Here is a 13,864-nt window from a genome sequence, read left to right as displayed (position 1 = left end):
TTAGAAAGATTGGAGTTGACCCTAGCTCATTGGCATGGAAATGGCATGTAGAGGGGATGCCCCATATGATGACTCCTGTGCGAGGAGATGACCCATGGATCGATCTCTATTGAATAGAAAGCATAGATAGAAAGTTGATTTTTTTAGAACCCAAGAAAAGTCAACTCCTGAAGAATTGGAGTTGACTCTATAGCAGATGGAGTCGACCCTAAGAAAAATAGAGTCGACTCCAAGCAGTTAATGCCATCGCTAATAGTTTTTATTTTTTTAAAAAAAATATAATTAAATATTATAAAATTTATTTTATAATTATTTTTTAAAATTTATTATAAATAAACTAATAATTATATAACATAATTATAAATAAAAAAATTAATCATATTATATTAAAAATATAACTTATATAATTTTATAAATCTACTTTATAAGTTTAAAATTACATACATATAAAAAAAATCATATAAGATCCTTCTCATTATCTTCCTCATCTTTTTTCTGCTCCTGTATGTCTTTTTCAGTAATTGATAGATGAAAAATAGATATTCTAATATTTTGTAATAAAAAAATAAAATATTATTAATAAATTTTGATACGAAAGTATATTTATCGATATAGAGATGTATATTTCGATATACTATTTTGATTCTTAAATAAATTATTTCTATATATTTCATTCGATGATACGAAGCTATAGACACTTCTGACCTATCATTTGGATGGTTAGATTAAATTTTATCTGTAAAATCTTTTTCGGGCTTAAGTCTAAATATGTGAAGCTTCTAAATATAAAAATTTAAAATAAGTAAAAAAAATTATTAATAGGCTTAACTACTATGATGGCTTTAACAATAAGCCCAACTAATCATGCAAATATAGATCTCAGAAAATCTCAATGATCGTATCGCGAACGATATTTTGAAAGCTCTGAAATCATGGACGGTGTCTCAGTTGCTGTCACTAATGCCATCGCTAATACCATCACTAATAATTTTTTATTTTTTTAAAAAATTATAATTAAATTTTTTAAAATCTATTTTAATCATAGTAATAAATAATTATATTTTTTAAAATATATTATAAGTAAAATAATAATTATTTATCATAATCATAAATATAAAATTAATTATATTATATTAAAAATATAAATTGGAGTCGATCGTAGAAAGATTGGAGTTGACCCTAGCTCATTGGCATGGAAATGGCATGTAGAGGGGATGCCCCATAGGATGACTCCTGTGCGAGGAGATAACCCGTGGATCGATCTCTATTGAATAGAAAGCATAGATAGAAAGTTGATTTTTTTGGAGCCGACTCTATAGCGGATGGAGTCGACCCTAAGAAAAATAGAGTCGACTCCAAGCACGGGATAGGCTATAACTTTTACCTTATTACTTTAATATCTTAATTTCATTATAACTTATTGCATTCACCTCACAATTATACTAAGATTAAGTTAATTCAAAGTACATACTTGTTAAGAATTTAAATTTGGTTGAAATCTTATAAGAACCTAATTCACCCTCTCTCCCTTTTGGGTTGCTATCTTTAGGCAACAATATGTCGATACGGAGGCATATATTTCGATATACTACTCTGATTCTCGAATAGGTATATATTTAGATTGAAGTTTTACCTTTTAGGTCTCATTCTCAAATTCAAGTGTAAATATGTGAAACTTTTAAATATAAATATTTAAAATAAATAAAAAAATTATTAATAAACTTACCTCCTCATCTTCTGTCATCCTCCTTCTCATCTTCCTTCTACTTCTATACATCTTCTCCAGTAGCTGGTGGATAAGAGCTGCACGTTTCAATATACTGTAATAAAAAAAATTAAAATGTTATTAATAAATTTTGATATGAAAGTGTATATGTCTATACGGAGATGTATATTTTAATATACTACTTCAATTCTCAAATAGATTATTTCTACATATTTTATTCAATGATATGGAGCTATAGACACTTTCAGTCTATCATTAGATGGTTAGATTGAAATTTTATCTTCTAAATCTTATTTTTGAATTATTAATAAGTTCGATATGAAAGTATACATGTCGACATGGAGGTGTATATTTTGATATACTTCTTTAATTTTTAAACAGATTATTCTTATATATTTCATTCGATGATATGAAGCTATAGACACCTCCGACCCATTGTTTAGATGGTTAGATTGAATTTATACCTCCTAGATCTCATTTCTGCATTATTAATAAGTTTCGATACGAAAGCGTATATATCGATACGAAGACATATATTTGGATATACTACTCTAATTCTCGAATAGATTATTCTTACATATTTTATTTGATGATATAGAGCTATAAACACCCCTAGTCTATCATTTGGATCGTTAGATTGAATTTTTACCTCCTAGATTCCATTCTCGAATTATTAAATGATATCATATGCATTTTAATATATTCTTAGTTTTTAATGATTATAATTTATTAGTAGTATCATTACAACAATCTATCATGCATATATCAATATACTCTATAATGATATTTAAGGTACTTTCTGAACTTAATTTTTTTTATTTTTTATATTTTATTTGATTTGAATATCTTTTTTTTTCTTTGCCTATTCCTTTTTTTTAGTTGAAAACAAAGCTGTTGAAATTGCTAAAAAGAAAACTTCATCTGCTCGATATATATTGAAAGAAAACCGACTTTTGACCATAAACCTTGGATATTTAGGTAATATTGCTAAAATGGGGGTGAATGAACAACCTAGATGCATTAGGCCATAATAGTGGCATTTTTTTTGCCACCATACAGTGCTCAAGCATACAAGAGATGCCAACACAAACACTAGTTCTGCCCTTTTTTATAGTGTGTGTGGGTGTGGCAAGGGGGAGGAGGGGTAGAGTGACATATAGATGTAGCATCTCCATGAGTGAGCATCCTAATAAATTAAAATCTAAAAAATAGGTATAAAAAAAATATATTAAAAAAATTATGTATAGGTATACAATCAAGATATTAAAATGACACTGACTAACATAAACCAATTAAAGTGATTATAAAAATTGTAACATAGTTTTAATATATAAAAGAGAAACAAGCAAATCATTAGCTGCTAGCATTAACAAAGATAGAGATTTTAATGACTTGCTAGCTTATGCATGCTTTTGATACAATAAATAAAAAATATAAAAAATAATATATATACAAATTGATGCTCAACACATCATAACTAATTGATCCACATCATTTGATGTTAATGCCTAAAATTAATAAAACATGAAGTTAACATGAAGATAAGAGGAGTAAGTTTATCCTTTTCCAGATCATTAGAATCCGCGGCATGGACAACAACAGTCCTTTCAATAATAAAAGTTGGTCTGCTGAGAGAAATCTATAAAAGAGAATAAACATGGAAGAGTATAAAAGGTAGAAAAAATAATATCTCATTAAAAACATATTAAACATAAGGAAAAAATAAAATCTGCTTGTCAACAATGCTGAAATTAACAGTTACTGAAACATCAAACCAAAACCACATAAATATCTAGTATTTCAGTAACCAGATATGCATAATGCTTCAATAAACTTGCTCAAGCATAAATAAAACACCACTTCTAATATCAAGTTGTCATTTTTAAATGTTATAAAAATAATAATGCAGCACCATAAAGTGGCTATGATAAATAGGTCATACCATCTTTGTCAGCAGTCATATTTGCAAGATCACCAGCATGATGGTTCTCATCTTTAGATGCCCCATGTTTCTTTCCATTAGGATTAAAATAAGATCCTATATTTGAAAAGAATATTAGAATAATTCATAAATCAAGCACTTCAATTACAAACAATATTGAATCTCAAAACAAAAGTTCGCTACCAATAGACATGCAATCATTGGTGGTGTCACCTAAAGCATGAACATGGAATCTATGAAGCCCTTGCTTGAGCCCAGAGATGTTTGCAATTATCTTAGCAGGATCATAGTCGGGGCTTGGGGAGGCGGGAGGCGGTCGGGGGCTTGAGGAGGCGGGAGGCGGTTGGAGACTCGAGGAGGTGGCCAGAGGCTCGAGGAGGCGAGAGGTAATTGGAGGCTCGAGGAGGCGGTCGGGTGCTCGCAGTCGGGGGCTCGAGAAGGTGGGAGGCGGTCAGAAGCTCGCAGCTTGGGGCTCGAGGAGGTGGGAGGCAGTCGGGGCTCAGAGAGACGGAAAGCGGTCGAGGGCTCGAGGAGGCAATCGGGTGCTTGGGGACACCGGATTCGATGGCGGGGTGGGAGAACATGGAGACTGGAGGTAGGGGAAAGAGGGGGCCGGTGGGGGGACCAGAGGTGGGAGAAAGAGGGACTGGGAAAATGAGGGGGGTGGGAGAAAAAGAGGGCGTGCGGATGTGTGGGGGAAACGAGGGTGCGCTGGAGAAAACTAGGGCACATGGGAGAAGAAAAAAAAATAAAATTACTTATTAGTGACAGTAAGTCACCATCGCTAATACTATACCCACCATCGTTAATAAGTTTAATAAATAAATTTTTTTTGATGACTAATTCTATCGCTAATAGTGCCGTTACTAATGAATATTAGCGATGGCAATACCGTTTCTAATATTTTTTTGCCATCGCTAATAAGTTTAATAAATAATTTTTTATATGATAATTTATTTTTTTATCGCAATTGATGGTCAGTAAAAGTTATTATTAACGACAGTAAAGTTACCGTCACTAATAGCCATCACTAAAAGTCATTTTTTTTATAGTATTTATTTTTCAATCCACTACTGTAACATCTGTAGCCAGTCTTACTGTTGGATAGCTCTCTTAATAAATTGGATGGTTATCACATTTCTTCTTATCACCCAAATAAACATATAAATAAATAAATATATAAATCACCTATAAACATATGGTGCAATCGCATATTTGTCTCTCAATAGATAGAGCATGCGTAGGAATTCTCTTGAAACAAAGTATTGTGATTCATTGCCAAATTCAAATCCAATTATAATTTTACTTTTAGTTGATTATTGATTTTAATAATTTAGGATTCTATTCCTATTGTTGCTCTATTTAATTATTTTCTTTTAAATGTTGATAGAATTTGTCTTAATGGGTCTTTACTTTGTGAGTCTAGATAGGAGTCAAACTCGCATCAACATGATACTCTATTTAAAAGGACATTTAGTGTCTTAATATATATATGGAACACCATGTAGAGAATGATATACGTAGAAGATTGTGTAGAAGAAAGAGAAAGGAGAGATTATTTGTATACATAGAGATTCTTTCATGAGGCATCTTTATGAGATTTTTATTTTTATTTTTTTTGAATAAATTAAATTTTTATTTTTTTATTTTTTCCATAATTTTTTTTCCAAATTTTTTATAATATTTTTTTATTTGATATTTATTTTGAATCTTGGATCGGTACGATCGATCTACTACGTGCAGCACATCATTTTACATGGTATCAGAGTAAAGATTTTGATATTTATGATTCTAAGATCTCAAGATTGATGGCCCGTGTGTTTGTGGCTTTATGTAATATTAGAGCTATAGGCTTGGAGAGTGGTTGAATAGTTTATGATTTTGATTAGATTTACTTAGAGCATAGTTTTTTAAAGTGACAACTTGATTGTTGATGATTCCTATATTTATAGCTTAGAATGGTTGAAGAGCTTTTAATAATCCATTGTATGGTGGTGCAAGCATCTGGACTCTTATTTGATAAGTCAAAAGATAAATCATCATAGTAGATGCTATTACTATTTTTATTATTAGATTTAATTATAAGATGTCTGATAATACCAACATCAATAAAGCTACTTTTACTACTATCACTATTCTTCATAAGTTAAACAGTATCTGTTATGTATAATGGAAGGCTCTTATCAAGTTTTATTTGATAGGTTAAGATTTCTGAGATATTTTGGATGAGTCAAAGGTGATAACTATCCTAACTCGTATAGTTAAAACCATATTAATTTTAAAATTTATTAAATATATGTCATACTTTTTATCTAAAAAATTTAAAAAACATATTTATTGATCAAATATTAGCATCATAAAAAATTCAAATTAGTTTGCAATGATACTAATTTATTATAAAAATAATTCATAAATAAGTAATAATAAAAGCTATTAGTTATATAATGATATATAAATGGTAAAATTTATTTCCATCAATAAATAATTAATATTTTATGATAGAATTATAAATATTATCAATTAAATTTTGTTTAACCAGAAAATATTATTCTTACATGCTATCATCATAACATTATAAATTTTAGTAATATTTATAAAAAACCATCATAATATTATAGATTTTCTATTATAATTTTAAAAGCATTATAATGAAATATAATTTTTTTAGCAATTATAAAAAACTATCACTGTATAATAACTTTTAATAACACTCTTGACAAAGTACTAGAATATTATATATCTATTATGATATTTTTTAAAATTATTATTAGAAAATATTTATCATAATACTTTTTTTTTTGAGTGTTTGTAAAATTCTACCACTATAGGCTATTTTTGTTGTAGTGAGATTGGATCGACTTCTGAAGATTTGGAGCATAACAAGGTTGATCAGTTTGAGAATCAATCAAGTTCAAAAGTTAATCTTGAACAGAAAAAAATTGATCAAATAACTATTATATTAAGTTTAAAAAGATGGTGATTGAAAAAGCTGTAAATTTTGAAATTGCTCAAAAAGAGTTAAAGAAAGCTATGATTGATCTGGTTATGCAAATATGTATTGAGGAATCAAATTATGTGGAAGAGTCCTATGTCGAAGCTATTCAATATTTAGATATTTCTTGTGAAGATTTAGCCAGCTATGAAGATGAAAAGCTGATTGATCTTAAAATAACTTTAAAAATCAAGAAACAAGAAGATATGCTTGATAGAGATGATTCTTATTGTACCTTTATCTCTGTTAATTTTAAAATGACTCCAAAATTTGAGCTGTTAGATGATTTTATGTATGAGGAGTTGATTTCATATTCAGAAAAAGCCAACTATATGTAGATATTTAAAACAATACAAGTGGGAGTATGTAGATATAACCAATTTTTTATTTTTGATTTTACTTTTATACAAGTAATAGTCGATGCTCATAGTTATTGTAATAAATAACTTGATCTTCATTGAGATAAGCTAAATGCTCGAAGAAATATTGACATCATGACCATAGAGTCAGTACCAAAAGAAAGTGTTGAAGGACATCATCGAATTTGATATATACCTCTAAAAAGATGAACCAGTGAAGAAACTATTGTTTGAGCCAATTATAAAGGAATTTCATTACTCAATTGTTTGTTCGATAAATTGTTATATGTTACTATTACTGCGGTAATGATGATGATGGCTATAATGAAACTTCATGATATTGATAACTTCAGCATTGCCGATATAGGCTTTGTTATAAGGAGCAGTATTGAAATTTATTGTCAAATTCAAATCCAACTAGGTTTCAATTTTTAGTTGGTTATTGATTTTAATGACTTTAAAATTTTATTCTTATTGTTATTCTATCTAATTATTTTTTTTAAAGATTGTTAGAATTTGTTTCCTAATGAATTTTTAGTTTGTAAGTCAAGATATGAGTTAAAATCCCATTTGCTCTATTTAAAGAAATCTTTGGTGTCTCCTCAATATATAGAAAATTAAATAGAGAACGGTATAGAAGATTGTGTAGGAAGAAAAAAGAATGAGAGGTTATTTATTTGTAGACTCTCTCATAAGGCATCTCCGTAAGATTTTGATTTTTATTTTTTTAAAATATATATTTTTTTAATTTTTTTAATTTTTTATTTTTTATAAATATTTTTTATTTTATATTTATTTTGAATTTTCCGCCGACTTTACTTTGTACAACATACCATTCTGCACAAAGAGCCTTGGTACGTCACAGACAAGACTCCATGGGCAGGGCTCCCAATACTAAGGCTTTGGTAGCACTCAAGGTTGATAGTCTAATGTTTTGTATTGGATTCTCTTGGTTGCTGACGAAGTGTCGTCTTGTCATCTCTTGCTTTGTCCCTTTTCTGCTGTTATCATTAAGTCAGTGAAAATAAAGTTTTGGGGTGGGTTCCTTCCCTTTATATCAAAAGAACAAAAAAATATCCAAACATTTTATTCATTCATGTAAGGTTGCTGCGCTTGCACAAAAATGTCGAGCAGGTCACGCTAAGCAAGCTAAACCTGATTGATTCATGCATATTATCTCAGGTCATAGATTCAATCCTTACGTATTAAAGTTCCAAAATGACCCCAAACAATAATGGCAGCACGGAGGAAAAAGGAAAAGTTAGATCTCCAAACTCCATATTATAGGTTAAGATGCAATTATATAATATTTCATTTCCAGCAACAACAATCTTTCACGTATATATAAATCAAAGAGAGAGATTCCTTGAGAAGATGTAAAGGTTTATGTCGCAGCACATGACGGGACGCCATGTATAGAATCACCATGGCATATCCATTACTGCAGTCCTTTTTTTGTTGAAAAATCTTACATATCATTACTGCACTATAAGCATCTCCACACGCGTTGAGAACCGACTTAGATCTTATCCATGACCTTCGTTATATGTACAGTCCAAAAGCTTCAGAATCTGATCATGCGAGAACATTTCTTTTCTTTTTTTTTTTTTCAGAATACATAGTGGAGAGATCAATCACACTTTCGTTCACGGATATTGTTATTGCACATGACCTGTAGTTTATCGCTCGAGATAGCGACCGAGAAAGGCATTGGATTCTAGATGTCTAGTTTATTATTTCACACATCCCACCTGCTTAAGTGACGACCACCAGTTCCGATACTTTTTGTCACTTTTCCATTTATTTCGTCCAACGACAAAAATATGAACAAGTTCTACGAACGATATATGAGTAATGCCCCCGAGTTAAGATCCTAGGATCCCTTCGCTCTCTCTCTCTATTATTTGCCTCTGAATTATGAGCTGGTGAGAACCTTCCTCGGCTCTCTCATCGATCATTGAGGCAATTAAGACCGCATTCCTTCCTGAATTCCATGATCTATATAATACGCCCTAACTCACCTCTCATCCCCATCCCATGCATGATCTCACCGATTCCCGATGGACGACCACAAGCCACGAGTTTTCTTCTTTGCTATCCTTTCGTTCTTTTATTGTCTAACTCCTCCAATGAGCCATGCCCAGTTGCTTCCCATAGTCGAAGATGATGCAGCGAAAATCCAAACCTACATTGTCCATGTTGAAAGGCCCGGGGGATCGGAGTTCCTTAGTAGCGAAGATCTGGAGAGCTGGCACAAATCCTTCCTGCCGAACACCACTCTAGACTCCGGCGAGCCACGGCTCATCTACTCATACCGTGATGTCATCAGTGGATTCGCCGCGAGACTGACTCCACACGAAGTGAAAGCCATGGAAGCAAAGAAGGGATTTATATACGCTCACCCAGACCAATTGCGCCCGCTCGCAACAACCTACACCCATAAATTCTTGGGGCTGAACAACTGGACTGGCGGCATATGGTCGAACACCTTCTTTGGACAAGGAATTGTCATCGGCGTCCTTGACACCGGCATCCTCCCGACGCATCCATCATTCCATGACTGGGGAATGCCGCCTAAGCCGGTCACATGGAAAGGGACATGCGCGCCTTCTAGTGGCGTCAGGTGCAACAGAAAGATCATCGGCGCCGTAGGATTCCATAAAGGAAAGTTGGAGTCCGTCAACGACACCAATGGGCACGGCACGCATGTGGCCAGCACGGCAGCTGGAAACTTTGTCGACGATGCCTCGGTTCTCGGCATGGCCAAGGGCACAGCTGCTGGGATGGCACCGAAGGCTCACTTGGCTATCTACAAAGTATGCTTTAAGGATGGCTGTGGCCTGTCCGACGAATTAAAAGCCATAGACCAAGCGATCCAGGACGGCGTCGATGTGCTTTCGATGTCCTTAGGTGGAAACGGGACCAAAAGATTTGACCTTGATAGCATTGTGCGCGGTTCACTATCAGCGCTATCTCATGGCATATCGGCCGTCGCAGCCGCAGGGAACGACGGCCCAATGGAGAGCTCATTGTCCCGCGACGCACCGTGGGTTCTGACGATCGGAGCAAGCTCCACCGACAGAAGAATAAGGGCGACAGTGAGGCTTGGAGATGGAACAGAATTGGTCGGCGAATCCGCATACCAGCCCAGCTTGTTCAATGCCTCCGGTCCATGGCCGATCGTCTTCCCTGGAGAACATGGAGATTTTAACAAAACATACTGCCTCAAGAACTCTTTGGATAACGTAGATGTTAGAGGGAAGATCGTCTTATGTTGGCGGGGAGTAGTAGGGAACGTTGAGAAGGGCAAGGTGGTACATGACGCTGGAGGAGATGCAATGGTACTTGGTAACATAATAAGCCGAGGGTACACCACTTCTGCTGATCCCCATGTCCTTCCAGTCGCTCAAATCAGCTACAGGGATAGGATAATGTTTCAAAAGTACTACAATTCTGGATCAAAATCCAAAGGCTTCACCCCTAATGCAACGATTATCTTCAAGCACACAGTTTTCGGATACCGACCATCTCCAGGAGTTGCTTCGTTCTCTTCCAGAGGCCCGGCTACGATGAATGGGGGCATCCTGAAGCCCGACGTCCTCGCTCCCGGCGTGAACATTCTGGGAGCGTGGCCATTCGACGTTGGCCCGAGCCCCTCGGCCTTAGCTACCAAGACGTTCAATTTCTTGAGTGGCACATCGATGGCAACACCTCACGTGTCGGGAATCGTCGCGCTGATAAAGAACAAGCACAGAAACTGGTCGCCGGCCTACATCCAGTCAGCGATTATAACTTCGGCTCGGGATCTGGACCTCGATGGCAACCTCATCGTCGACGAGAATTCCAATAAGACGGCTAGTATCTTCGCGACCGGTGCTGGACAGGTGAATCCAGCTGGAGCCCTGGATCCAGGCCTCGTCTATAACATCCACCCGGATGACTACATCGGTTATGTTTGTCGTTTGAATTACTCGGACCGCCAAGTCAAGACTCTCTTCAACCGGACGATTCGATGCTCCACTGTGCAAACTATCGAAGCATCATCGCTGAACTACCCATCGATCATGGTGTCGCTGCCACGCAATTCGCGTCAGGCGGTGACAGTTAATCGAACGGTGACGAATGTCGGCGACGCCAACTCAGTTTACGATGCTAGGATTACTAACCCGACCGGAGTGATGGTGGATCTCTCCCCGTACCAGCTACTTTTTAACAGGCAAGGCCAGGAGAAGAGTTTCCAAGTGACTCTAAGGATCTCTGGCTCTGGTCCGGGGAAAACCTCCACTGCAAGAGGAAAACTGGAATGGATTTCCAACAGCAACAAGTATGTCGTGAAGAGCCCCATCGCCATTAAATTTGTTTGACATTCCATACACAGGCTCCGCCTACGTACGTACGTAAATAAAGCGGAGGGCAAAGTAGTATGTTCTCTTTTTTTTCCTCTCTCTCTCTCTCTCTCTCTCTCTCGATATTATTTCTTTTCTCATTTCGGTGACCAATTAAATGAGCGGTTCGTGTTTAGCGATAACGAAAGAAGAGCGGTGGCTTTCCAAGCACAAACCGATAAGCCTAACCTGAAATAATCCAAGCACAAACATGTTTGAAGAAATCAAACACGAATTGGGCTTGTGGTCAGAACCTTTAAGTTATTATTGCTGATCCAAGCACATCTCAGGATGGATTTTGATGGCCACTAGAATATGATTACTTAAAAGATGGGTCATCTTACGGCTAGCAAAATATGACATGACATGTGAACCTACTTATGTTCGGTCTGATACAAGCATATTTAGATTTGTACTAAACAGATTCAGATCTTAAACATACCGACCCATTTAACCTATTTAATATTTAAATTAGAATATCTAAACTATTTAATCTCTTTACTATTCCAGTTGAGTCAAATAACCCATGTAATGTGTTTAATCTATTTATGACCTATTTAATCTGTTTAAAATCTATTTAATCTATTCATATCCTGTTTAACCCAACCTAGTTAATATGTTTAATCCGTTAAAAATTCACTTAACCTATATAAGTTGTTGAACCTAATTTGACTCATCCGATTGATGGGCTAATGAGTCGAATCAGATTATTTGTTTAATAAACAGATCAAATTCGAATTAAAATTTTTATCCTATTTAATAAATAAATCAAATTGATAATTTTTTGATCCAACCTAAATCCGATCTGATCCATATCTAATCCGATCTAACCCAACTACTAATTTTAGTTATCCTCCCTGAATAGATATATGTACAGATTGCTTAAGTAAGCTAAAGTTTTATTTTTTGTTATTTGAAGGGCATGTTTAATTGGGGTCAAGTGGAGGAAAGCAACTTTCTGAAAGATGAAAAATAAGGTAAATCACAGCAACAAATATTGAAATTTGAGAAAGAAATAATTTGATCCTAAATCTTTTTTTTCAATTAGGCACTTTTTTTTTTGTTGCAATGTGTAAAAAGCAAGAAGTGAAACCATAAAACCATAAAAAGCAAGAAGTAAAACCATAAAACTAAAGGGAAAAAAAATGAAAAGAAAAGAAAATTGTGAAGTTCACAAGGCCTGGGGTTCTCTTGGGCCTGGTTAGTGACAAGCAAAAAGTACAATAGTAAAGAGCAGCATAAAAAAGAGAAAATTCATAGGAGGCGATCTAAGCAACGTTAAAAGTATGTTTAGTTGGGAGGAGTTAGAATCTAAAATGGAAATAAAAAAGAATGGCTTGTTCCAACTATTTGGCTAAGGGGAGTCCTATTCCCACTTCAATTCTACATTAAAATGTGACTCAATCCCCAAAACCTAATTCATACTCTTCATTGGAATTCAAGTTCTATTCTGATTCTTATTTCAATTTCGATCACAAATCAAATACATCAAGATATATGGCCATTTAACTTTTGTTCCAGTTTATCAGATTCAGATGCTGATCCTAATTTGTAGTAAATCAAATGCACACAAAAAAATAATAATAATAATAATAATAATAATAATAATAATAATAATAATAATAATAATAATAATAATAATAATAATAATAATAATAATAAATCCTTAATATTCTAAGCTATCCTTAAATTCCTTTCTAAAGCAGGTAAGCTTATATCCCTCACCATCACCAGCCTACAAGTCTACACTATGTTTTGTACAGGCCTCAACCAAGTATGGATAATGTGGCCTGCTGACGTGCTTACAAGACCGTATGACATGGCCATCTGACAAAGCTTGATGTGGCAGGCTACCAAAATCCAAACAAGCTGGGTTCAGGTCTATAAGTCTTGTTGGATCCAGATTTGAACCTGAATTCATGGTGGCTTTAGCTAAACAGGTCGAATCTGGTTTGGTGGGTCTGGATATGGATCCGATATTGAATCACATCTAGCTCATATTTGATGTCCTAATCATGGACTATTACAATGAACGGACAGCATTGAGGCCATAGAGAGCCAGGAGTTGATGGCCACCGGAAGGCCAAGGCCGAGAGTGATGGCACAATCAGCCTCATCGAAGGGGCAAAGCTAGTGCGTGCAAGAAATTAGCACCTTGATCTAGAAGTGGTGACGAGCTGACTGATGGCGCTCGAGAATAGAGATGTCACTGAAGAAGGGGCACAAGCAATGAATAAGAGGACAAGGGTGCAAAGGGCCGAAGATGCCTTCGCTAATGGAAGCATGGTTGAAGAGGATGTCATGCATCGAAAAACAAAGTATGGTTATTTGAGTTGCATAGAGATTGGCAACCATTGCCAAAGGCTGCAGAGACCTACGAGATCATGAGGGAGCAAGAGATTTCTAATGGAGGGATAGTGTGGCACCAGTGGCTTGGATGAAAACAGCCGATCGAAGGCA

The 13,864-nt window shown here is 34.9% G+C and overlaps 1 protein-coding gene across 1 annotated transcript; it reads left to right on the top strand.

Annotated features, from left to right (window-relative positions):
• Nucleotides 1-9,066: 9,066 nt before the first annotated feature.
• LOC105056598 (subtilisin-like protease 4) lies at nt 9,067-11,483 on the top strand. Its single transcript, XM_029267984.2, has one exon. The coding sequence runs from the start codon at nt 9,080-9,082 to the stop codon at nt 11,381-11,383; it is 2,304 nt and encodes a 767-aa protein (XP_029123817.1). The 5' UTR covers nt 9,067-9,079; the 3' UTR covers nt 11,384-11,483.
• Nucleotides 11,484-13,864: the final 2,381 nt, after the last annotated feature.

This window comes from Elaeis guineensis, chromosome 13 (assembly GCF_000442705.2).
Source record: "Elaeis guineensis isolate ETL-2024a chromosome 13, EG11, whole genome shotgun sequence".
NCBI classification, from domain to species: domain Eukaryota; kingdom Viridiplantae; phylum Streptophyta; class Magnoliopsida; order Arecales; family Arecaceae; genus Elaeis; species Elaeis guineensis.
This window is presented reverse-complemented; position numbering and strand designations above follow the sequence as displayed.

Coding starts and splice junctions, on each gene's coding strand:
- LOC105056598 (XM_029267984.2), top strand. CDS start 9,080: ATGGACGACCACAAGCCACGAGTTTTCTTCTTTGCTATCCTTTCGTTC.